The 26,909-nt window shown below is 41.2% G+C and overlaps 1 protein-coding gene across 3 annotated transcripts; it reads left to right on the top strand.

The window, feature by feature from the left end:
• Positions 1-157: 157 nt before the first annotated feature.
• On the top strand, positions 158-22,014 carry PATZ1 (POZ/BTB and AT hook containing zinc finger 1). Of its 3 annotated transcripts, XM_035340320.1 has the most exons (6): positions 169-2,073; positions 4,475-4,538; positions 7,882-7,953; positions 10,983-11,154; positions 15,559-15,696; positions 17,038-22,014. In XM_035340320.1, exons 1-6 carry the CDS (start codon positions 785-787, stop codon positions 17,454-17,456), a joined length of 2,154 nt encoding a protein of 717 aa, XP_035196211.1. In that variant the 5' UTR covers positions 169-784; the 3' UTR covers positions 17,457-22,014. The 3 variants fall into 3 exon arrangements, with proteins under 3 accessions (XP_035196213.1, XP_035196211.1, XP_035196212.1); XM_035340322.1 differs by lacking the exon at positions 7,882-7,953 and having other exon boundaries at positions 158-2,073; positions 15,624-15,696; positions 17,038-17,214; XM_035340321.1 differs by lacking the exon at positions 7,882-7,953 and having other exon boundaries at positions 171-2,073.
• The last annotated feature ends 4,895 nt before the right edge of the window (positions 22,015-26,909 follow it).

Here is a 26,909-nt window from a genome sequence, read left to right as displayed (position 1 = left end):
GGGGTGGGGGCCGGCCTGCTGGCTCGGGCTGCTCGAGCATTGGCGGATGCGGGGAGGGAGGGGGGCAGGAAGCGGGGGGGCAGGGGGGAGCCCGAGCGGCTGGAGGGGCGGGGGGGGGGGTCTCTATGAATAGGGTGGGGGGCTTCTCGAGCAAAAGAAGAGCGGAAAGTTTGCGGCGCCGGCGGTGAGGGTGCGGCGAGGCGGGCGGGGCCCGGGCCGGAGCCGGCGGCGGCGGCGCTCGGCGGGGGAGCAGCAGCCGGGGGGCCCCCGCTGGATTTTTGTAGGGGGGGTGGTATCGCCCCCTCCTTCTCCTCCCCCCAGGGGTGAAAGTGCAAGAGGAAGTGCAGCCGCTGCCATCTTTCCTCCGCTCCAAACACACAGGGACGGACGGGAGCCGGCAGCCCGGAGCCGCAGCCGCCGGAGCCCCGTCCCTCCCGGCTCGCTGCAGCCGCGCCGCGCACGCCCCTTCCCGCGGCGGCCGCAGCGCCTCGTGGCGGCCGGGCCCGGGCGGAGCTCGCAGCGCTCGGCGGCGGCCCCGCGCCCCTCCGCAGCCCGAGCCTTTTGTCTCGCCCCCCCTCTCCTTTCTTCCCCCCCCCTCTCTTCTCCCTCCGCCCGCCATCCCCTCGCACTGGGCAGGGAGCGCAGCGCGCACCGCCGCCGCCGGCCCGGCCAGGGGCGGGGAGGAGCAGGAGGAGGAGGAGGAGGAGGAGGAGGAGCAGCGCGCCGCCCGGCGGCCCTGAGAGTGCGCGCCCCCTGCGGGCGCCAGCGGGGCGGCGCAAGCCCCATGGAGCGGGTGAGCGAGGCCGCCGCTTGCGGCCCCTCGTCGGGCTGCTACACGTACCAGGTGAGCCGGCACAGCGCCGACATGCTGCACAGCCTCAACCAGCAGCGCAAGAACGGCGGCCGCTTCTGCGACGTGCTCCTGCGCGTGGGCGACGAGAGCTTCCCGGCGCACCGGGCGGTGCTGGCCGCCTGCAGCGAGTACTTCGAGTCGGTGTTCAGCGCGCAGCTGGGCGACGGAGCGGGCGGTGGCGGCGGCGGAGGAGAAGGGGGCACGACGGAGGCGGCAGCGGCCGGTGGTGCCACGGCAGCGGCTGGCGGTGCCCCCGGGGGCGGGCGGGAACTGGAGATGCACACCATCAGCTCCAAGGTGTTCGGAGACATCCTGGACTTCGCCTACACGTCGCGCATCGTGGTGCGGCTGGAGAGCTTCCCGGAGCTCATGACGGCTGCCAAGTTCCTGCTGATGCGCTCGGTGATTGACATCTGCCAGGAGGTCATCAAGCAGTCCAATGTGCAGATCCTCGTGCCCCCTGCGCGCCCTGACATTATGCTGTTCCGTCCAGGGGCTGCTGACCTCGGCTTCCCTCTTGACATGACCAATGGTGCCGCTTTGGCCCCCAATGGCAATGGCATCGCTGGCATGCCCGAAGACGAGGCCACGCGAGCTGCGCTCACTGCTGCTCAGTCCTCCCTGCCCGTTCTGCAGGGTGTGGACCGCCTGCCCATGGTGGCAGGCCCCCTTTCCCCACCACTGCTGGCCTCACCCTTCCAGAATGTTGCTGCTAGTGCCCCCACTTTGAGTACCAAGAGGGGCAGAGGGCGTCCCCGTAAAGCCAACCTCTTGGACTCCATGATGTTTGGTGCCCCCGGGGGGCTGCGAGAGGCTGGTATCCTGCCTTGTGGCCTCTGTGGGAAAGTGTTTACGGATGCTAACCGTCTTCGTCAGCACGAGGCTCAACACGGGGTGACGAGCTTACAGCTGGGCTACATAGACATCCCACCCCCGAGACTGGGTGAAAATGGTGTCCCTGGTCAGGATGACCCTGATGCCCCCCGAAAGAGAAGCAGGACGAGGAAACAGGTGGCCTGTGAGATCTGTGGCAAGATTTTTCGGGACGTGTACCACCTGAATCGGCACAAGCTGTCGCACTCTGGTGAGAAGCCTTACTCTTGTCCGGTGTGTGGGTTACGGTTCAAGCGGAAAGACAGGATGTCCTATCATGTGCGATCTCACGATGGCTCAGTGGGAAAGCCCTACATCTGCCAGAGCTGTGGAAAAGGCTTTTCCAGGTAAGAGAGTACTTACAAGGATCATAGACACACACAGAGAGACCTAGGAAGTTGCCTTTCCCATCCCTTGGGAAACAAGAACAATTTGTGCTTAGGATAGTTTGATTGTTCCAGTTTAAAATGCCTTGAGAAATGAAATTTTCATCATTTCCGCTGGGAGGCTGTTCTACAGTCACTTGAGAGGATTTAAAAGTAATTAAGACGTAGAACTGGGAGTCAGTTGGCTTCTGGGTAACATTCCCAGCTTTGTCCCAGACTTGGAGTATGCGTGTCCTTGGGCAAATCAGTTAGTCTCTCCCTCAGATGACTCTTCTGTGAAATGGGTATTGAAATAATTACCTACCTCACATAAGTGGCTTGAGACTACTGATTTGTAAGTAGTTTGAAGGTGCTGTTGAAGTGCAAAATATTAATACATCTCAAGTTTATTATTTTTCTCGTATCCATTTTAAATTTTCTTTTTCTTAACTTCCCTTCATTTCTCTTAGTTCGTAATGTTTTTTATCACGCAAATGTGAAGGAAGAGGTGAGATTTCAAAGGCTGCAGCATCAAGTATCTTTTAATACATGATCTTTGTGTCCTTTGGGTTTACATCCTTCTGAAGGGGATCCTGTTTCTGCCCTGCAACATACGTAAGATCTGTGCATTTAATGTTGCTGATTTTTTGTTGTCGCTGTTTGTGGGAGTTAATATAAGTAGTTTGGTACACGTAGTCATGTTAGTGGTATCTTACAGTCTAAGTTAAAGCATTTGCAACTTTTTTTTTTTGTAAGTTTGCTGCTCGCTTTCAGGCTAGAAGTAGTGGGGGGAGGGGGGATGCCTACACTCCGCGTTCCTTTTGTAGCAGCCGCCGATTTTCTACAGCAGTTGGTTTGCTCCAACAGGAGAGGAGGAATCGAGGCAGGAAAATGAATCAAAAGGTTTCTAGGGTTAGAATTGTCCCAGCTGTATAAACGTAGGAATTGTGCTCCTGCTAGCTCTCTTGTGGGTAGAGGAACTTTTTGTTACTGAACTAAAGAAAATACAGATTTTTATTTAAAAAATGAATAAAAAATCAGCAATAATTAGGGGATGCACTGTCTTTGGGACTGCAAATTTAGTGGTGGAAAGTCATAAAATGGGAAATAGCATCTGTTAGCTAAAAGTGAAAGTATGCTTTTTACTCTAGTACTACCTGAGATCATCCGCCAATTTTTATTGCTTTAAGTCACGTTTAAAATTTTCTGTTGCTGTATGAAAGATTTTTGTCAGCAATGGGAGGTGAAAGATATGTGTCGAGTTCTCAATTATGCCAGTAATATAATGTGACCAAGCAGGAGTAGCATTACAAAAATGAACAACAAAAGTGTTGATACATCTTTGTAAAGTCCAAGTAGGAACAGTAGACAATCTTTCCTAAGGACAAGTGTTCAGTTATAGGAGCAGCCAAAGGAAAGCTGGAGGCGTGATGCCTGATTTTGGTGTCCTTTCCTTCATTCAGTAGCACAGCACTGAGGTTGCCAGGCTTGAGGCACCTGGAAGGACCCCAGCCAGGCTTTCCGGTTGCACAGCTCCAGCCCCCGTGCTGGAGCATCAGGTTTAACAGCCTGCCTGCAAAGCTCAGTCAATTTTCTGTCTGCAGTGCGTGAATTCCATCCCGCGTCCTCTCATTGGCGCAGCTGGGAGGCTGGGGGAGGAGAGGGTGGAGAACTTGTTTCCAAGCAGTTTGGGCCTCATACAATGAAAAGCTTTCTTCCCCCTAGGAGAGACTCCCACCAGGAAAATCTGCAGCTATTCAGTCTTCTCTTCAAACTAGGCTTTACTGATTGTGAAGAACGGTCTGACTTTTTTTCAGTAATAATTTGCTCTTCCATTGCACCTTCTAGTTGGGACCTCCAGAGCATTTATTTGTATTAATGCAGTCTCCCCACCAAGTTGTGAGTTAGGACAGTATTTTTTTTTGTCTAGCTGATGGAAATCGTGTCACAGCAACAGAGTTAGAGACTGTCTTTTTGCACAAAGGTGCTTAAAGTCGGCTTCTTACATCCGTGTTTGGGACATAAATCAAAAGGGACCGTTTTTCAAATATTCAGCAACTGTAAATCAAATTTCCGTGATTGTCAAGATATGAATAGGATTTTGGAAGAAGACATGCAGGTTTGAAAATCGTTGTAGCTTGCATTTCTGTTTTCTTTGGTTGTTCAGTCATAATTTCTTCTTGAGAAAATGCTGCTTTTGTAGCAAGCTGGAGAGAGTACTTATCAAGGTAGAGTCCCAGCTGCTGGTGATCTGGTTCTTGCAAAGTTAAATGCCGCTATATTTGGAATAGATCCACCACAGGGATTGTCTCTTTTTTGGTTAAAATTGTAAGTTTATTTTTAGTATTTGTTTTAAGTGTGCATATGTGTATTTTCTTTTAAGGCCAGACCACTTGAATGGACACATCAAACAGGTGCATACCTCAGAGAGACCTCACAAGTGTCAGGTAGGAGCTGGAGGGGTTTAGACTGATGTATGGGTCATCTTTTTGTTTGAAGGCACTAGATTTATGAGTATGCAGAGAATTACGAAGTATCAATAAAAATTTGTGGGACTACATGTGTGAGGTTGGGACAAATGTTTGTAAATAATGGTGTTCAACAGCAGTAACTTTACAGTCCTCCCATCCCTCAGCCCCTTGTGTCATCTGCTGCTTTGGTCCTCCTGCCTCCCTCCCCATCCCCAGATGTTCTCCCTGCTGCTCTGCCCCAGTCTCCGCCTGGATCTCTTACCCAGCCACCTTGTCCCTGGGCTTAGAGCCGATGACAAAGGCGATGCCCCCTTTTTTCCACGCCCTCTTCCACATTCACAGTTGTTACCAGCAGGAGGCTCCAATGCTGACTTTTTTTTTATTATTTTTTTTATATTTTTTTAAGAATAATTTCAAATAAAATTGGTGAATTAACATCTGTTTCCAAAATGCTCTTTTATCACATAGCCTTCAGAACATTGCACTGAGCAAAATTGGAAGCTTTTTTTTTTTATCCCAGTGAGAGTACAGATAATATTAGCACAATACCGTTTGTGATGTAATGTCACAATGTTGTATATAGTTTTTTGTTGTTGTTTTTGTATTTTTTTACAGTCAATAAACTGTTTGCTGGGGGTTGAAAGAACAAATCAAGAAAGATAGTTTGTAATTAATTTGTATAGAGATTTAAAAGGTGCTTGGAAGTGTTAATTAAGTTGAGAATCTGCTTCCATTATCACCCACTGTCTTCACATATTTGTTGGGCAAACATCTAAAACATATGTTGAGTGAACAGTCTCCATGCTTTTTGTCTGAGGAAAGGCTTAGCTATATATTTATTTTGAGAAAGTTTTAGCATATAACTTCATTTTCTTTGAAGACAGTGAAGGTTAGAAGGTTTTTTTCTTTTAAAATTTTGACCACGTTTTATAAACCAAGTCAATCCTACATGACTGCTGCCTTCTGATCGGCTTTATTTTTTCATCTCTTGACACATCTTTGCTACGTTTCCTCCAAATTGTGAAAGTTCTGAAATATTTTTGCAATTTTATTAATCCAGTGAACAGATTTTCATATAGAGAGAGCTATCAAAAGGTTTCTGTTGACTTCAGCAAGAACTGTGGGAGCTCAGCACCTTTGAAAATCAGTCCACAGAGCCTTCGTGTTGATTTTACATCTTGCCCAATCAAAAACCTAAGACTCGTTTAAACTTCTTAGGATGATTTAGGGCTGTAGATTCATATAAATTGGGAAATTCTGCTCTCAAGAAAGACCTCACAATTTGGAGATAGCAAGGCGTCTGTGTGGATAAAAAACACAGAAGATAACTGAAAAAAATATCCATAAAGCATTGATTTGTGTGCAGATACAAAAATTAATATTTAGGTCCCCGCATAACCAGGAAGTCATCAGTCTTTTGCCAGTTCATATCAAGGTTCCTGAACGCATGAAGTTTATGAATAGCACTGATGAGTATGAATTGATAGCATTTTTTCCAGCTGATACCTGATAATTTTTTTCATAGTTTTCTGATTGAATTAAGAGTGTTAAATATAACCTCTGCAAATGTGAATCAGACGGTACACTAAGAGCTAGAAAGTCAAGAAATACAGAAGCTAAGATTGTACAGCCAAGCTCAACTCTGTCTCCTTGCACACATGTATTTTGCGATAGCATTTGCTAAGAACAGTCTTTCAAACCCACATTGTGGGTTTGTTTTTTCAAGTCCAATAATGTTACGTGCACTGTTCATTTCAGTTAAAAGATACAGGCTATAGGCTACAAGCATGAGGGCAGAGTTGAGGTTGTTGTTTCAGACTTGGTTTGTTGCTGATTTTTGACCTTGCAAAGTTAATTTGTCATTAATCTTAAACAATGGGTAGACATTTTTTTTAAAGAGCTGTCATGTGTCTTTGCAAAAAATACTTCACAATATCCTGTCAGATTAAGAAAGTCTTCTTATGTATGCACAGATCTGATCCATGGTACAACCACGGAAGGGATGGTATCACTGAAAATTTGTTTCAAATCTGAAAGCTGATACATAAATTGATAAAGTTCTCCTTCTGATTATCTCATAACCAATAACACTTCTGTTCCATGACGTGTATCTAGACACAGAATCTGGCCGCTAGGAAGGAAAATAGCTTAATGTTGCTTTGCCACTTTTCGTTCAGTTTGTCATTTATTTCATTTGGCAAACTATCCCCCATGAGAGTAGGCCAAGCAACATGGAGCATCTTTTTTGAATCTGTTGAGTTCCTGTCAAAATTACCTATTATTGTCACACTTTGTTTATATTTACTGCAAAAGAGTATTCTTTAGGTAAATAGAAAAGCCTTCCAGAATCCTCTGTTCTAGTGGAATTCTTGGAAGTAGTGTGCTGCTGTGATCTAAACAAAATCCAGACTGTTTACCTGAGTCCTCGTGTTTCTTGGCATACCGGTGAATATCTAATGTTTTGTAGGGGTGACAATGTGGCATCAATGTACATTTTGACTTGCCAAAACTAAAGAGAGAGGGTGTCAACCCAACTTCAGAACAATAAAATGAAACCACGAGAAGCAAGACGGTTGTAAGCTGAATGTTACTGCAGTAGCGTAGCTTGGCATGTAATCCTGTGCTCATCTCCCTAATGTAATGGTTGGGCTTCACAGGTCTTTGAAAAACTCTCCCAGCCTCCAGCACCTGCAGCACGTGATACCAGACACAGACCTGATTCCAGCTTTTTAATTACTGTTAAAATAGATTCAGAATGGTGAATGCCTCTACAGACCCACGGCATCTGAGAAATCAGATCCAAGAAATTGCTTTGGTGTCCAGATAATGGCACTCTGGCTACATTTCCCCTGGATTGTTGCACTGTTGATATTTATTATTATTATTATTAAGTCTGATAGTTGAGTTCTGGATAAAGGAGAAGGGGTAAGTTAGTTTTCTGGCCATAATGGGATAGGTCAGTTTGCTGGCTCATCATGGGAAGGGGCGAGGCTGGATTGTTGTCTTTTGAGTGTGAATGGTATAAAAGTTAGGCTGCAGTTTGGGAGGAAACTGATCTGAAAGTCTATGAATGGGAAAGAAAAAGGGGAGAAAACAGAAGTTTGCTCCTTCTCTGAGAGAAGAGGCAGGTCGTTCCTCTGGCAATTTAAATAAATAAAATAGAACAAAGTAGGTTAAATTAAAGCATAATTTTTGACAAATAAAAATATTTATTTAAATAAACCTAAAATTGGCATCCCAAATCCAGTGCTTTTCCCATTGATTTCAATGCAGAATGAGTTTCTTCCTGTCCTAATTTCTCTTACTTCCTGCCTATTAGCAGGAAAATGGCAGCCACCATGGAATAAGCTCAGAGACATCCACAGCCATAGAAAAGTTGAAACTTCAAGAGGTATTTCTTCAACAATGTTTTTTAAACTTTATATATATTCTTTTTGAACTATTTATATACCTGTGCAATGTTTGATAGGAAAGCACTGGAGTTTTCCTCTATGATTAACAATTAATGATAAATACTTAGTACTCACTTAGCACTTCACATCTTTTATAAAATAAAACTTTTTACTTTTTTGTTGTTGTTTTTGCTCTATACCTTTTATAAATATTAACTATTTGGATATTAACTTTGGGGTTTTCTTTAAGCATAGTCCTGTCTCCCATTGTTATGATTCAGCTAAACTGATTCTTGCTTTCTCCACTGGACTGATTTTTGTAAGCTTCTTCACAGATATATTTGCTATATAGATTATCCAAAGGTGAACTTTGCAAAACTCAGCAGCAACACAGAAATTATTATATTGCCTTTTCCTAAGCTTTCAACTTGATCAATTCAATATGGGACAGATACGGTTTTACTTCTGGCATCCCTGTATTTGTGTGGTTTGTCTCTGGTCTTCTTTATAAACTAATGCACTCCCAATGCAGTTGTATGGACGCTTACTGTGGCTCAATATTACTAGGATAACTGATGATGGATCTTTTGGCTGTCATCCTTGATTGTCTAGTTATATACCTTCAGTTGATATCCAGCAGATTGATTAGTGTCAGTGCTAGAATCCTGACTTAACTGAGCGCTTACCTTAATAACATTTATGTGAAAGCTGCACCTGTTTTGCTCGGCGCAGTGTCCTGAGATTTTGAATGAAGAGAAATCTTTCATGTTCAAGAATTTGCTCCTTGATCTGCACTGCTTGTTATTTATGATTCCTTGTCTGGTGACCTGAGTCAAATCTCTGTGTATCATGGAAAACCAGATAATTTTCCTGTTGCCTTTTTAAGTACATTAAATCCTTATCCCATGAGGTGCTAAGTCTTGTGCTTGCTGCATGGTAGCCTCAGCTCCATGGGAGTTTACCATAGTTAAGCATCTCAAAGGATCAAATCATTCTAAAGCCTGTTGAAATTGGTAGATACTTTTCAGCTACCTTCAATTTTTGTTATTAAGTTATTGTTTAACTAAATTTCATAAATTTACATGGGTTACCCTCTTTTGTAATTGTCAAATCCATTTATCCGAATTTACCACTTTGTAATTTTAGTAGGGTTGTTACTTTTACAAGTCTGTCTCTGGTGGAGATTTGTCTAATTACACACTGATACTTGAAAAGACAGAATGTATCCAGTTCCCATATCACTTAATATTCTCATGTTATCTCATAAGGGACTGTGGTTATACATCTTAAAACTGCATTATTTTATACAGAGGTGTGGTATAAACCAAGCACTGTACACTCTGGAATGTCACTGTTGCCTGCTTGGTCTGGTCATTCTAACATATGCTTGCTTTTGTTTTCGCTCTTCCATTTGTGGGCAATGGTTTTGGAGTATAATCACTCACACAGTTTATTACTGGTAATTTATTATTTTAATTCACATGAGAGGTACAGCCAGCCTTTCAGAACTGGCAGGCCATTGTAGTGGACCATATACACAGCCTGTGTGCCTGCCGACTGCTGTGGTTATAAAACTGGGAGGGAGCCTTCCCTCAGCTGTCATATGGATTGCCTCTGGGAACTAGGCAAGTAGTACACCAGATCAAAAGTTGGGAAAAAATAAGAAAACCTTGAAGAAAATAGGAGACCTGTACCTTGTGTAGTTTTTTAGCTGAAAGTAAGAGACAGGTAGCCTTGAGCTAGCAGAAGCAAGGAAGATAAGGGATAAAAGATAAAAAACAGGAAGGAGAAAACCAGCTCCAGACTGACCTATGGTAACCTTTTGCTCATTAAGGGTAATTAATATTAAAAATCACACCCATAAAAATGCTAATGTATGCTAATGTGGGATTTGGTGTTCCCCTCCGCTTTTCCTCCGTAATGCGCAAACTCAGCAGAGATAAGTTAGGTGAGCTGTAATAGCCAGTCAAAAGTAGCCAAAGAGAGAGTTTTCACAAGTTTGCCGTGTGTAAATGACGGTGGTTCGAGTCAGATGTGTGCTTGCTGTTCTTGAGAAAGATAACCAAGCACCCGACTCGGCAGAGTTATATAATTAATTCTTTAATTAAAAGACCTTTGTGTGGATTATTACATTTTTGGATTGGATTATTCATGTGGACCCTCTGTGTGCTTATTGGCATGGCACAATGGGCACGAACCTACAGACAAAGGCCATATACACAGCCTGTGTGCCTGCCGACTGCTATGATTATAAAATCGGGAGGGAGCCTTCCCTCAGCTGTCATATGGATTGCCTCTGGGAACTGGGCAAGCAGTACACCAGATCAAGCTTGTTTCATGGTAGTAAGTGGAATATGATAACTTGATCAGGGGTAAGTTGTCACAGATCACAGTGTCAGTCAGTTATTTTGATCCTGCTCACTTCTGAGGCTTCACTCCCACACTTTGTATGTACTGCTACTGTGGATACCAGAATGGCTTTTATTGTCTTTTGTCCTCTCATCCCAGCCAATTCTCTGATGCTTCCTTATGTCTTCTTAGCCCAAAGGGTTTGATCCTCTGTACTGAAGTCAGATTGATCGGATCAAAGAGTAAAATTTAGGAAGGTGACAGAGAGGACATTTTGAGTGGTCTAAAGTGATTGTAATGGCTCAGTGAAATGGCAGACTTCACTGTAACTGGAATGAATTGGTTTGTGCTATTTCTTTTACTGAATATTACTCAAAGTGTTAGTATTTTCATCCTCAATGAGGAGCTACGGCCTTAGAATTCTATCTTGAGATAAGTTTTACTGTCTGTAGTATGTTAGAGCTATTTTCTTGCTTCCTTAATTCTGTTAAGTAGTAACATCACGTCTTCAGTATGTTGGTGATCTGAATTGTTTATTTGTGGGGAAATGGCTTGAATATCGTGTAATTTGCATACACAGAATCTAAGGTATTTAGTCTAAACAATACATAATAGATTTGACAAATATCAGTGCTTTGAACAGAGCTGATGAGTCACATGGTTCTCGTTGTACCTGCAGACTTGTAATGCTTCCTTTGCCACTCGTGACCGACTGCGTTCACACCTAGCATGTCATGAAGACAAAGTTCCATGCCAGGTGTGCGGGAAGTACTTGCGGGCAGCATATATGGCAGATCATTTGAAGAAACATAGTGAAGGACCAAGCAATTTCTGCACTATCTGTAATCGAGGTAATGAGGAAACTACTTTTTTTTAATTATTATTATTTCAGTGGAATGGGAAAGTGCTTGAGGGAAGCTGTAAGGCTTTGTGACTCTCTGCAACAGGAGGAGGTTATACCATATAAGCGTATATATTCTTTGTTTTCCTTTTTGAATGCTAAACCTTGAAACTGATGGAGCTATAGGACTGGCCATTTTACATGGCCAACAGTTCCTGAAAAAACTCAGTTTAAATTTGAAGGAAATTATTTTTATACAATTTTGAGAATTTTATTTGCTAAATAGCCAGATGCCTATAAAATAACCGTGGTATGTTGCCTTGCCACTGTTCATCATGCACGTATTTTCCTATACCTGGTTGGAACTTAGTGCCTGCATTCAATCTGGAAGAAGAATCTCTGAAATAAACATGAAGTTAAAAATTACATAGTGTACATAAAAGGTCTACATTATATTATCAATCTTGCTTAACCTCCTGGTGCAGTAGTAGAATAAAGCTGCTTCTCTCTCTTCACCCAAGAAATTGGTTTGTATTAATGTACATTTCCAAAACATGTCTGGTAAAGAGCACCAGAAGCGTGCTTTATTTCTGTTTGTGTAAATACAGCTTTGAAGCTTTTCCAGCTGTTTGTGGTACCATCCAATTGGAGAGAGAGTTGTAGATACAGGTTATGTGGGATGTAAGGCAAGCTGGGCAAATTTCAGAAAGGAGAAAAAATCATTTTGACTTACCCATGTCTGTTGTGTTTTATTTTGAATGATTCATAATTAACTTCATAGTATATTGCTGGCTCACACCCATGCATGTACCTAGTAAGTGTGGAATCAGGTTGCTGCTGTGTTTTGTGATCTTGGAATTGCTTCTTGTTAATGTGTGTTCACTTTTATAATTTAAGAGAGGTGGTATCTCTGGAGAGAATAAAGCTGTTCTGTACTTAATGATGTGAGGATTTTAGGAGCTTTTAGATGACTAGGAGGTGATGAGTAATGAGAGACATTAAAGTGTGAGAGAGGTGTTTCCAATATTTGAACCATATGTTAGGTCCTGAAAATAATACTATCAGTTTGAGTGCAAACGTCATCTGGGTTGAAAATCTTCAGATTCTGAAGCTCCGGGCAGATGGTTTGAAATGAAGCTTGGCGACCTCTTCAGGTAAAGGCCTATCTTCTGAAACACCCCTGAGGCTTATCCTGATCCTTTCAGTGGTAACAACATGGAGGACAGTATTCAAGATCCAGGTGCTTTCCTGCTCTCTTTCATCAGAACATGGTGCTAAAGAAAAATTCATATGGGATGTGAGAAATTGTCACCTTTCCAGTGCTCATAAGTTTGAGTTTCAACTTAACTACCACTGGATGTCACTGCAGCTCTTTCAGATTTAGCCAGTATGACAAAGACAGATCTGGCGTTCAAACAATGAAATGATTAAAAGAATTTTTCCAATCTTACAAGTTTAAATATACAGTGGAAATTTAAATAAAATAGGCACTTTGGTGTAGAATGCTAGGGAACCTGTTGTATAGCAAGCTGTAAACAGCTACTTTATTCTTACAGTTTGTGTATTTTGTAAGTGTTGCTGTGAATTTCAGTATACATCAGCACTTACAAGCCATAACTGAACTGTTGAATAGTTGTTAAATATTTACCTTCTTTTAAAATTCATAGGAAAGGGAAGTTACAGACTGGCATTGTCAAAATAATGGTATTATGAACTCATTATGTGCCATGAATTTTGATTACAGATTTATGATTCGTGATACTGGGATGTTTAATCCAAAATGTTCTAGAATCAAATGATAGTGTTCACTGTTTGAAAGAGATATCTTTTAGATTGCAGAGGCTGGAGACATGAAACACAGTGGAAAATGTATGAGTTAGAAACCTCTGTTTCATAGGCATTGGAGCAGCCAGAAGCTATGTGCTGTCCTCCCAGCTGTGATTGTGCCATGGCTACAGTGCTCATGTAATGGGATTTTTGATTTATTCTTTCCCTTGCTGGCGTGCTGGTGTATTGAACATGAAACCAAAAACGTGCATTGTTTGTTTCACAGAAATCAAGTGTGTTAGGAGATGAGTGAATATTCCAGTCACAAGTAGGATGATTTTTTTTTTACAGTAAAATAAGTTCTTGTCTTTTTCATGGTGGATACAGAGTTGATTAAAAGCGGAAGCGTTCTCCAGATGTTCTGGCTAAATCCAAATCAGAATTTTTGAAAAATGAGTGTTCTGCAGTTATTTCTATAGTCTGTCTCCTTGTAGATGTTAACTGAGACATCAAGGGAGAGTTCCCATCTATCAGAAGCAGATCATTTCCTTTGTATGCTTGTTTTTAATGTTGTTTTCTCTGGAATGAAGAAATAATCTGCTCTGCAGAGCTGTGAGATAAATGTGAGTAAAGCAATGAATACATTACGTTGAAAAATACTGCCGCTTTATCCTCTGCATTAGCCCGATTTTCTTTTTAAAGACATTTTAAAAAGCAAAGGATTATTGACTGTGAATCCCCGTCTACCTAGGACAGCTATTCATAATTAAGGCCTACCGGAAAAAAAAGCCAGTGCTGAGTGCTTTAGGGGGGAAAAAAAAAAAAAAAAAAGATAAAATGAAAAAAAAATCTCACTTCAAACAGTTTCCTATGAAGCAGTTGGCATTTGTACTGCTTGATGGAAGTTGATGACTCAAGTGTTCATCTGCCAAGTGTGTGAAGGGAGGCTAACACACTTTGCAGGCAGCTTTCATTATACAAAACAATGTATTCTACAAATAGAACTGCAGGGTTCAGAAAAAATATTGTATAGCAGAGATTACAACTCTAGATTTTCCTGTGTCAGTTGTACAGAAAAACACTGAATAACTTTATGCAGTACTTTTTTTAATCTCTGTCAGGAGGATTCTAATGTGTTGCTAAAATGTGTTAGAAAGAGGCTCATCTCAGCATGCATTTGGGTTTTAGATACATGTAGGAAGTAAGGGAAGTAAGTACCTTGCAATTGGAAGCATCGTTGTTCCATCTTTTCTCTACGGGACAAACACCAGTTCTTTCCATATCTGCAGTGGATTTTGGTAGTTGGAAAAATATATTCGCCTGCAGCCCAGTGACATTCAGTACAGCATTTTGTGTGTGAGGGTAGGTCTTGTCTTATTTCAGAGGGGAATAGCCTTATATTAATTCCCTGGATGACTTGGCCTCAATAGTTCTGCTCTCTTGTATTTTGAGAGTAGTATGTTCTTGGTTTCTTCACTTGTGCTTTTCTTGTTGTACGTATCTACTTCTCTGTACTTCTATCTTCAAATAGAAGGATCCAGAGCAACCTCCTCTTGTGCATTCTCAGCAGCCTACCCTTTGTCCTCATGAGCAAGTTGCTGTGGAGTTTGGTCTTGCTCTGCAGGTCCTGTATATATAATTATTAATAACCCCTGGGTAGTCTTTGGTCCTGGCTTCTGAGCTAAGTCTGTGCAGAGGGTTATTCTGTTGGGGAGCCACAAGGAATTCTAGTGTAAAGCCACATTTGTTATTGAATTCAGCACCTGAAACTAACAGCTGCCGTCAGAAAATCCACCCAAGAAGTGTGCCAGCGTTGGTTTTGTATCCTTCCTAATATATTATTTTATCTCACTGAGTGCAAATGCAATTATATCACCACAGAAGTAGGATTACAGTATAGATGAGCAGATTACAGCATATCTGTTCATTGTTAAAGTGAAACGTTGACCAGAAAGTTGTGTTTCAAGGGCTTGTGCTGCAAATGCTGTATTGGTTTAATAAGTCTCAGGTTTTCTCTATCCAGAACAGGAACTGTATCAGTGACCATGAAACATGTGTTGTGCTCTCTGTTCTTAAAGCAAAATGTTTCCAACATGCAAGTGTGATAATATTCTGTCAAAATGTAATTTTAAAAAATGGTTGTTGAAAGTCTTTAAAACTGTCTTCTGTGTGCCTCATATATGGTCCAAATGTTTTTAGTATTAACTGCAAAGCTTATTCAAATCTTATTTTAAAAATGTTCAAAAATATTTGTGAGATAATATATTACATTAAATGAGAAGTCCTTATTTATGAGAGTTAATAAATAAATAAGCACATGTACAAATGTAAAAAAAAAAAATGTTTAGAAATCTGAGTTTGAAATATATGTTTTTAATTTCCATGGTTTGGGCTTACAGATCAGAGCTAGTAGAAGTACTGAAATTTGATTTTGAAATACTTTTTGCTAACTACAGATAAAATGCGAGTTTCAGTATGTTTTTTAAAACTCGGGATGAGCTGAATGGGGGAAAGATATTTTCAAAAATTATTATTTAATGGCAAACTTGTAATAGGGAATATGAACAAGAGAAAGATATAAAGAACAGGGAAGGCAGATGTGTGTCTTTGCTGGTGGCAGGATCTCATCTCCTTTTATCTTGTTTAGGTTTCTCCTCTGCCTCCTACTTAAAGGTCCATGTTAAAACCCACCACGGTGTTCCCCTTCCCCAGGTCTCCAGGCACCAGGAATCCATCCCGAATGGGGGAGCAGCATTCCACTGCGTCAGGACCTATGGCATCAAAGGCAAGAGACTCTCTGCTCTGCACCTTGCTGCTCTGTGCAGAACTTTGTGTTGTGGGTTGTTGGGCTGGGTGTGAGAAAGGGAAGGGAGGAAGGACAAGGAAAATACTGGAAATAAGCTGAGGGAGATGCAGCAAAATCAGAGTGTGTAATGTTTGCCCTTGGATAGCTGATTTAACAGGTCTGGGGGAATGACATAGGCAGGTGAGAGGACTTGAATTCTTGGCAGCTTCCTAAATTTTAGAGATGGGAAAATCCGTGCTCATTCATCTTGACCTAGGAACAGGCAGTATTATGGGTTAAAGAAAGTCTGTATCAGTGAAAAGCTCCATTTCTTTTCCTGTTGGAAGTCCTTATAGAGTTACTACAGAAGTCCTTTGGTTCTGGGTGGTGTGCTGATTTAACAAGAGATTTACTCCAGCTCAGTGCTGTGTTGATTTCATGCATATCCTGTTTGGTTCATAATGCCTAGTCCAGAGCAAATCTGTCTTTTGGGTTGTGCCAAGTGGTTCTTTGGTCTTTTAGAGTTAATAGTAGATACAGCTTATTTGTATTCAGAGGCTTGTTTAGGGAGTATGTCTGGGTTTCCCACGCTCATTCATATACACTGAGCAAAAAGTGTGGACAAACTTTCTTGGCATACTGCCAGAGGAGAATGGGGAATGCTCCAAAAATACCAATGGCTTTGCCAGGATATGTATCCAAATGGCTTAAAATAGTGTCTCAAACTCCTGTTTCACACTACAGTGTTTAAACATGAAATAATTTCAGATTGTGAAGATCACTTCTAACAGTGTTGCACTTAGCATTTAAAAAGAGTTTCCCAGGATTAAATGGAATTGTACCTCTGAAACTGCAGTAGCTCTATACTGCTGTGCTGAGTGAATGAGTAAAATAAGTCCAGGTTTTTTCACTTCTTCTTGTAGCTTATTGTACTTTATTAGGTTTCTAGGCTCTCCCTCAAAGTATCAACTGTATTTCAGAACTGTGGGGACTAACTTCTACAGTTAAAACTTGTAATTGGGCCCATGTCTTTGTAGCGCCTGAGGCATAAACTTTATGAGAAGCCTTTTGGGATTCAAAAACCAGAGACGTTATGGATGCATTCACTATCACTACAAATCCATGATAAAAACCTGGATCTTGCTCTGACAGCAGCTCTGTAGTTTGTAAAGAGGACATGTGCTCAAGGGCTTCAGAAAGTGTGGGGTTGCAGTGCTAAGTGTGTATCATTCTAACGTGACAGGCATTATTGAATCAGGTGGTAAACAGTATCATCTGTCTGAATGCGCGTGTTTTGGGAGATAAGGTTCTGAAAACTTCTCTCTTTTCTTTTTCCCATAGAAGGACAGAAATGTTCACATTCGGACCCGATTGAGAGTTCTGATTCATACGGAGACCTCTCTGACACCAGTGACCTCAAGACTCCCGAGAAACAGAGCACCAATGGGTCCTTCTCGTGTGACATGGCAGTCAGCAAAAACAAAATGGAGACGGAGGGAGAGAAGAAGTACCCGTGCCCTGAATGTGGCAGCTTTTTCAGATCGAAGTCTTATCTGAACAAACACATACAGAAAGTTCACGTCAGGGCTCTTGGTGGCCCACTGGGGGACCTTGGTCCTGCTCTAGGATCCCCCTTTTCACCCCAACAGAACATGTCTCTTCTGGAGTCATTTGGGTTTCAGATCGTCCAGTCAGCATTTGCGTCATCCCTAGTGGATCCAGAGGTCGACCAGCAACCAATGGGGCCAGAAGGAAAATGAGATCAGTTTGACCTCAAAGCAAAGCAGCAGTCTGGCTATAATGATAAGATGCTGTGAATGAAAGAGGAAATGATGAAATTTGGTTCTATAACTGAGGATTTTTTATTCATTTTAGCTTCCCTCTTTGTCTCATGCTCTACCCCACCTTTAAACCTTCTCTGGGGAGAGGGTAAAAATGCTTCTTAGCTGATAAATTACAGAAGATGGTGACCTTGGATAGGAGACATGATTTAAAACACCAAATGGAGCTTTAGAGGCTGCAGCCGGTGTTTTGTCATGATTTTCTAGAATAAAAAATAAGTTGCCAGCACTGATCTGAGAATTAGAGACAGTCCTAGTGACCAAGGCACACGGGGAGCTACAGCTACACGGAGCTATACTTTGTTCCCTCTCTATTCCCCATCTTCCCTAACCCACCCCAGAAAAACACAGTAAATTTTAAAAAGAGACCCCTTATTGACTGAATATAACATTAAGAAAAATGCCCCATGGTTACAATGCAGTTGTCCTTTTTTTTAAAAAAAAAAAAAAGTGAAGAAGGTGAATTTGAACCCCTTCTGCCATTTGTGAGGCTGTGAGTGCTTCAGCAGAACTGAACTGCTGAGAAAAATCACCATTCAGAACAGGTTTTGTTATTTTTAACCATTGAACTTGCTGTCAGGTTTTTAATTCTCTATTATTATTATTTTAGGACCTGTTGTAGTGAATTGCTACTGAAAAGCCAGTCTAAGGCGATACACAGAGCACTCTTAAAGCAGCAGTCACATTAGGGTTAGTATTAATTTTTTTTAGATGTACCATAATTAATAACTTGGCTAGTTGATTGTTTTAAGTCTATGAAAGAAATAGTTTTATGGGAAAAAAAAAAAAAAAAAGGAAAAAATACCATTGCAGTCTGGTTGACTGGTGCTCATTTTTCTTGTGGGGACCTAGGGTATAAACATGATCAGCTATCGGGTTAACACTATGTACCACTGACTTGTTTAGTGTGAATAAACCCAGGGGTTCACAGAGTGATTTTGGCTTAATTGGATTGGACTCTATTAAAGAAGTTAGTATGTTACTTTGCATCCCCTCGTTTTGTCTGGTTTTTGAGCAATTTAGCCACCTGTCCAAAAGGTGTGCAAATGAGAACCAGTAAATAAGATATTAACCCCTCTCTCCATTGTATTGTACTCTCAGTGACCTGGGCTTTTTGGCTACAGTCATGCTCTCCTGATTTGCCTTTAGTCAGGTTTGCAAAAGCCAGTCTTACTCATTTCTTTTCCAAGAAGGGTTTCTACCATAAGAGATGGGAACTGTGAACAGTAGATCTCTGAAAAATAATTGATAACAAAAGGCAAAGAAGCAGCGCTTCTAGGCTGTTAGAGGTTCCGTTTAATCTGAAAAAAAAACACTTGTGCAGAAATAGTGTCCTTTCTTGGCCTTTCCTCTCCTCCCATGTAGTTTTTCAAGGTCTTTATGTACCAAATCCAGGTATAAATGTTGTTTGATTAGCTCAACACAGGGTTAGGAGTTAGGAATACTCTGAGTTATAATTATGGTTCTGCTATTGATGTTCAAAGTCATGTAGGACAGCTCATTGAATTTATTCTTTGATTTCCTATCAGTGAAGAGTTTTCTCTACATCACCAAATAGTTGTGAGGGTTAATGAAAAAAGGTTAAAGAAGTGATTTGGTAAATGAAACTGCTATGTAGGTATGTAGTATTTCTAGAAAGGCCCCTCTGAAGAGCCCAAGTCCCACACCATTCTTGTATTCTGTGAAACAATAGCATTCATTCCCCATCATTAATGCAGTGACAGGACAGACCACTGCAGACCAGGACCTACATCCTCTGTAAGAGGTATGTCTGTATTAAATGTGAACATAGCCACAAACTGCTGCTATGGCACTGTGTTGTACAGGTGCTCCTAATCCAAACCCTGCAGCTAATCTCTAACTGAAATAAGATGTTGTGGGATACATTCCTCTGTTAATTTTGTGTAGAAACGTAGAACGTTTTGTAAGTATATAGTTTTTGGAATGTCATTCTAAGCTCTACTGATTTACAAGGACCAGCTTCTCTCATGTAAGAAGCTACATTTTAATGCCTACTCTTGAGTATTTTAAGCGGAGGATGAATAATCAATGGTTTTCTCTTCACAGTACTAGCACTTTCTGAATTGTGAGCATGTTGCAGTGGACTTGACATTTTGCTATTAGTTTAGGTTGGGAGACTAAAAGACATATTCTTCTTCATTCATCTTCCCCAGAATCATGAAATAGTCGTGAGTCTTATTTAAAAGGGGAAAAACAAAACAAAACAAAACAAAAAACAACAACAACAACCACAAAATAACAAGAAGAAAAAACACTCACCCACCCCAACCCCAAACCAAAGCTTCTATTGCTGTTGCTATACTGATAAGCTTATTTGGCAAGCAGAAACAGGACATTTCAGAAAGGTAACAAAACAGTTTAAAATAATTTACAAATCTAGACTGTGGCAAGGCAACCCTGTAAACTGCCAAGCAAGTAAAGATAGTGCAGGCTTCCCACTCAGCATAACAATTCATTGGGATTAGCAAATGCAGCTGCAGTCACAGTGATTTACAGGTAGCTGGTATTTAAGCAGCAAGGTTTCTGTTGAATTGAGGCTGTATTCTGAAAGATGCAAGAAGTTGGAGTCCCCATTGTTCCTATACGCACTTGAAGAACATGCAGTAGTCATAAAATTCAAGACCAGAATAAAGGTCGTCTTCATCCTAGTTTTAGCTCCCCTGACTTCAGCGTTACTAGTGGGTTGAATTTTGGCCATGTGTATTGGAATGCAATTTTGAACACTACAGATTTTGACCTGATGAAACAAATGAAAAGCCTTGAACAAAAAAGGAAGCCTTCTAAAACACTAAGTGTGCATTTTGCTTGTCAGAGAAAATGCTTACTAAGTTGTCATGAATAAATTGAATGGAAGCTACATAATTCTCAGTCTAGTGAACAGGAAAGCAATTAGGCAGTAAGTTAACAATCCTGAAATTACAGTTCTAGATCATCCTAGTGTAAATGGGAGAGATTTGCACCGACACAGAGATTGGTGCAGACTAGCGAGTTGGGCAGATCTTCAGCAGAGGTGGGTTTTCAGAGCTCTGCCGCTTTGGAGGGATATTACTCAGTTTTAGATAGGAATTTTATCTATATGCAATTTTTTTACCTTCTATACTTTGGGAAGTGTCTGCTGCTCACAGATCAGAGGGCAGATCCAAACAGAAAACAGCCTCACCAGTTCAAAGGGAAATACTTAACATGCCCCAAGCTGCAACCTCACTTAACTTGTTTCTATTATGTTTTTAATTGGCATGTCAGTGTATAGATGATAACTTTTTTTTTTTCTTCTTTGCTAGGACTGCAATCCACTGTTTGAGTCAGTGCACTTCTCTGCAAAGAAAGGAACTTCAGTTCATGCAAATTTTGATAATCAGAGTAGTAGTATTTCTTTGTATTACAGGAGTGCTTAAACCCCTCAACTGTGGCTCAGGCCCTTGTGTATTAGGTATGATTAAAATACCTTCAAACATTTATAATTTAAGCATTAATGATAGACAAGAAAGGAATAGATGCCAGCATTGTGTAAGTGAATGAATGAAACACAGGTGAAGGTCTAAAAAATGATTGTATGCATGCTTAAATGTGTCAAACATAGGAGCTTAGACTTATCGTTAGGCTTTTCTTTTTGCCTAAAGTAATTTATATCCCCAAGAAATGCAAGGTAAAGCATTTTAATATGAGTTTATTCCATACTGAGTTACATTAAGTGACATTACCTTGCATTTGCCACCTGCTAGATGTGTGCAGACTTACAAGTGTGGCTTGTTTGATGCATGGTAATGTGATGTGTGAGCTTTCAGTCTTAAGTGGTTTGCCCATGATGTTGTGGGAAATTGGTAGCAGAACCAGAAATTGAACACAGAATTTCCTTCTCTCAATCCAGTGCCTTAACTATAATAGGGCAAAGTATTATGTGGTTAGGGGGGAGGGGGGAGGCTGTTATGTTTGTTTTTTAAAGCCTAGAACTATAAGATTGTGTGGAGTTGGTCTTCATTGCAATCTTTTGAATAATTGCAAATGCCCAGTCACAATTTTAGACTTACTTGAGTGCCAGTGACTTAGGGAATATTTGTGATTTCCCGTGTATTCCCTGAAATTGTTGTTCCTCCCTCAACTGCTATCAGCAGTAAGGAATGACTTGAATAGAAGAGCAGTGTATCTGAATGTCTATCTAACTCAACTAATTGAATTGATAGTATGAAAGCTAACCTAGATTTTGTAGGCTCTGTTGTAACTTTAGTGTCTTGCTTTTTCACTAAATCTTTGTTCCTAGAAATCAGTATCTGAATTTATGTCTTGAGTCTGGAGTGGGGTACCACTTTCAGCTTTAATTTTTTTTAAGGTGCTTGCTTGAGGAAGTAGATGCCAAAGTAAATTTGAAAGGAACTCCGGACTTCAGTGTTGGAAATGAATGGAGAGCAAGAGCTCTCTCCGGGTTTCATGAGAGATGAATGGACAAAGTAAAAAAAAAGAAAAAAGGAAAAAAAAAAAAAAAAAAAAAAAAAAAAAAAAAAACAGCTACTGAAATTTAAAATAATGAAACAGGAAAGGCTTTTCATTATCACCAACAAAAATAATCCAATATTTTTGATTGTTCAGGATGGCAGAAACTCTGAGAGCAAGTGCCAAACAAAACCATGGAATGTGTTGGCTTTTTCAGCATTATGAATATACCTTAACAGCATTATGAATATCTTAACACAAATTAAGCCAGCTTTGTACTGTTCACCTTTTGCCTGGGCACAGTACATAAGTTTTAATTGAATAGAACATAAGCTCACATTGAATCACTGAGTTTATGCTGTCAATTCCAACCCAAGGAACAAAACAAATAAGCAAAGAGGGGAAAAATAAGAAAGTTTGAAAAAGGAAAGTACACTGTGGAAGAGTCCCATGTCTCCTAAGAGAGTCCTGCTTTTTGTCCTGAACATGCTTTTCAAAACAAGATCCTTTGGCTGTTGTGAATGAGCTTTTGGGAACAGATTTGGCCTTCAGCCCAACCTGCTGCTCTGTGTGCCTTTAAGAAGGCGGTGTGTTTTGGAGCTCTCAGCATGGGACCCTGGCTGGGATGCAGCCTGAGGCCATCCTTTACTGTTGCAGAATCATCAGCAGCATTGGCATAATGTCTTTGTGCCTGCTCCCTTGATACCTTCACCCTCCACACATTCCTTTGCCAGAGTGTTTATTTACTCAGATATATACAGCTCTGCAAATAGCTGTTACCTGTAAAACAAACCAGAGAACTATTTGGCTAAAGAATAAAAAAAAAATTAAAAATAGTTATGTGACATAGCTGCAAAGTGGTGCAGAACAGGAGCAAGAACCCTGGCTGCAAGGGGTTGTGGAGATGGCTGGAACAGTTAAAGCATGCTAGTGGAAAACCACAGTTGTTTGCTCTGTGGTGGCGGGTAATGACTGCCTGCTTGTAAAGAATTAACACCTTGTGTCATCTCTAGTCTCTTCCTGTGTTTGGTTCTCATGTATAAAATTAGATGATGATAATCCACGAGTAGGAATGATTCAAGATTTGATTGATGTGCCGAACTGTGCTGCACAATCGTGCTGCTGAACTCTGCTACAAACACTTGGCCCTGCTGACTCCAGGCATGATGAAAAGTTAAACATTTGGTTACATTTTTCCTGAAAGGCAAAATATTTAAATTAATTTAAAGACTGCCTGGCATTATTGATCTGCTCTCAGGGTTTATGTGAATGAAGCTGTTCCTGGGTGGCTTCTCTACTTGTACTGCGGTTTTGGAGACCTGGAAGTGTTCTGAGCTGAGAAGTGCTGAAGGAAGGAGGCAACTGGTGTCTCTCTGATCCAGTGACTCCCTCCCACCTCCTGGGTTCCATGTGGACCACAGGGTCACTTCATACAGCCACCGGCAGCTATAAATGCTCTTGAGCTTCCTGCAGTCACATAGTGAGCTTGGGTAAGTGCTTTTGTAATAAATTGGTCTCATTCTTGCTGATAGTTTTTTGGCTCCTGTGTCTACAAACTGGTGCCTTCTCCAGGCAGTTTTTATGTGCCCTTTGCAAAGTTGTCATACGGACTGCTGGCTCTTAAAAAAATCAACCAAGCCTTGCTCTTGGACTCAGAATTTCTCTTCAGTACTTTTGTAACCTGAAAGTTTGCTGCAATTAGTGCTAATACACATTGTAAGAGAAAATAAAAGGCTGTTCTCAGATGTCCTGTAGAATGAACAACAGAAACATGAGTGTGGGATGAGCCAGGAAGACTGGCATTTTTTCCTGGCTGCACGCTATATGGAAGAGACAGTGCCTTGGAAGGGAAGGAGCAGAAAAGTTTGCCGTTGACTCTGATGAATCCCAGTCGTTATTCTACTGAAGTTGTTGGGAACCCTCCCATTGTCTTCAGTGTGAGCAAGAAGGGATCTTAGGTGAGGATGGATGACTCTTTCCCTACTTGAATGAAGTCTCTTGCCTATTTACGGGCCTGCTTCTATTGAAACCGAGCCTGTTTTAGCCTTTTTGGGTTCTTAGGGACCTGTTTGTATAAAGCAACTTACCTACCTATCTTTTTTTTTTTCTATTGTGTGTATTTTTTGTATGTTCTGTTGGAAGGTGAAGCCTCTGTAGAAGGGGGTGCAAAAACTGATTTTTAAATAGTAATAAACCAAAAGAGAATTAAACTCTGCAGGCTGCATGCATTCTTTTCCTGGAGACGGAGAACAGAGATCATGAGTGCCCAGAGCCTGTATTTCTCGTATCTCCAAATCTTCCTCTTTTCAGAGGTGGTTTCTGCCTTTGCTCATCTCCACAGCACTGTATGAGAACCCATGGGCAGGTTGCAACATTGTGTATCAGGATGGTCTTCTTTTGATCAGCAAATCCTTTCTCTGGGGCTGTGCGATGAGATTTCTTACATCCTTTTAGTGTAAGTGATGGAGTAGCAAGTATCTATGTGAAATTTGGTATTGTCCTTATTGAATATGTGGAAGACAGTGAAAATAAAAATGAGATAGAATGTATAAATATATTTTTGCAATGCTTCTGGCCTGCCTACCTCAGGTAGGTAGGCAGTCAAATGTACAGCGTTCCAACTCAACACCATTGTGTTTTAAAGAATTAAGTGAAGTATGAGGTGAAACTACTAATCCTTTGTTCCTTCCAGCTCTTTTTGCCTCCTTATGGTTTTAACAGTTTGAGCCCTAACTTTCTAAGAGAATGGCAAACTCAAGACCAAAACAACAACAAAAGTTTGCCCTATTCTGTAAATATATTTAAAGAACAGGGTCTTTGCTTTTGCAAATAGACATAAAAAGTCCATGTGCATTTATAAAAGTCATGAAAGAGGCTATCCCTGCATGACTATGGTATGTGTGCAACCCACAGAGAAAATAAAGAGGTTTGCCTTTCTACACAGGAAAGAAAGGGCAACTTCCCAAAATAAACACAACCCCTCCCACAGCCTTCAGGCAAACACCTGTGGAGAGAGAGGTCTTTCACAGTACCTGTGTGCCAATGGTTTTATCTGCTTTCAGGTCAGCTAAGGAAGTAAAATCCCGGAGGTGAGAGCTTTGCATTTTAAATGTCTGTGAATCCTTCGCTTTTATGAGGAAACACTAGTAGCTCTGCTGAAAGGTTTGGTCTTTTCTCCCATGTTGAATTACAAAGACAGCTTAGATCTGAGTCCTAAAACCCTAGGTAGATAAGAAAATCTCTCTATATGTATGTATTTTTTTCTCCAATGTGTACAAGTTAATAATCTCATTGCCTTTATGTTGGCATGGGATATGGGAGTTGCTTGCTTTTAATTAGTGTTTTTGCTTTTTAGAGGTGGTGCACTTTCCAAAGGAACTGGAAGCCTTGCATATTTAAGTGCAACTATGTAACCTCATTCTTTCCACAGTGGAAGCTAACTCTTACTTTAACAATATTCCGTGATTACCAAAGTTTAAGCAGCAGTGTTTTGGGCTGTCACTTCTGTTTGCTTGTGAAATCAGTTCCCATGGTGAGTAAAGGATTGGTAGGACATTTAAGTAGTTCTGTCCAATTCACTGGAAGTTTAATTGTCTATTACCCAAACAGAAATTTTTATTCCCTGTGACGTAAATCTCCAGATATATTGGTGCTGCCTTTTTCATGCATCTCCATCTGTAGATTTACTTTTACATCAGCATTTTCTAACGAGTAAGGATGTTGGTTCAGCTGACTACTTAGCTTTGCTAGTTACTGCTGTGCACCACACTGAATGAAGAAATGGGAAAGCTACAAAGATACTTCTATACCTAAAACAAACAAACACAAAACGCATTCTCATATTTTTCTTCTTGCATTAATGTTTCTTTGTGCTCTTCATCTAAGTCATCACTATACACATAGATAACTTGGGAACATCTTAGACCTTCTATGCATATCCTTCTTCGTGATTCCTTCCCCTTGAATACCATTTGATAAGGTATATATTACATATTTTAAGCTTTCAAAGCACTTTGCAGACATGTAATACTTTCTCCCTTCTGTGATTTAAGTAGTATTAAGATGACAAACTAATGTCCAACAACAAATCAGCAGAAGAATTTAGAGCAAGGTCCTTTTTCTTCACTCATAAACCTCTGCATTCTCTGATTCCCTTCCTCTGCCTTTAAGCACATGTTCTATTTTTTGTCAACAGCAACCTGTGTTTGTAGAGGAAAAAAAAAAAAAAAAAAAAAAAAAAAGTGCAAGTGGAGGCTGAAACCTCTTCAGCTCTACCTTATTCCTGGCAGTTTTGGTACAGTTTTATGGTATCTTGCTAGGAGACACACCCGCTGGAAAGCAGGTAAAAACAGCATCTGTGATCTGTATGCTGATTTCAGAATGCTCTGGAAAGGGCAGAGTTGGATCATGGGCCATGATCCAATCTGAGTCCTTTACAAAAGTTGCAATGGACCACTGTGAACACAGATGTCTATGGGCAGTTGGTCCTGTAAAAACCACTCAGGGAAGTGTGGTAAGGCAGTATGTAGTTTGTCACAAAATGGTCAAAGGGGTGTTACTGCTAGAGAGGACTCAGTGTGTGAACTTTCCTAAGTCAGGGATTGCTGAGAGTATTTAGTGCCAATCTCAGCGCTAGGAAAGCGGAGCTGCACTGCTTCTCCCCCAGTAAACAATAGGACCCAGATTGCCCTCCTGAGGCCCCTTTCCTTTTATTACAGCCCACACAGAAAGCTCATCTGAGAAGGCACTTTGAGTAAGTAGAGCAAACTCTGAACCAGTCTGAACCAGTTCAAATATCACATATGGTTGTTTTGCTTCTGCAGACTTCCTTGTTAGTCCTTGGAGGCTGTGGCTGGCATTTACTTAGCAATAGCTCATGCTGTCAAATCGAAGGGGGAGGGGAAGCCTCTCCTTGAACATGTC

This window comes from Oxyura jamaicensis, chromosome 15 (assembly GCF_011077185.1).
Source record: "Oxyura jamaicensis isolate SHBP4307 breed ruddy duck chromosome 15, BPBGC_Ojam_1.0, whole genome shotgun sequence".
Classification (NCBI taxonomy): domain Eukaryota; kingdom Metazoa; phylum Chordata; class Aves; order Anseriformes; family Anatidae; genus Oxyura; species Oxyura jamaicensis.
This window is presented reverse-complemented; position numbering and strand designations above follow the sequence as displayed.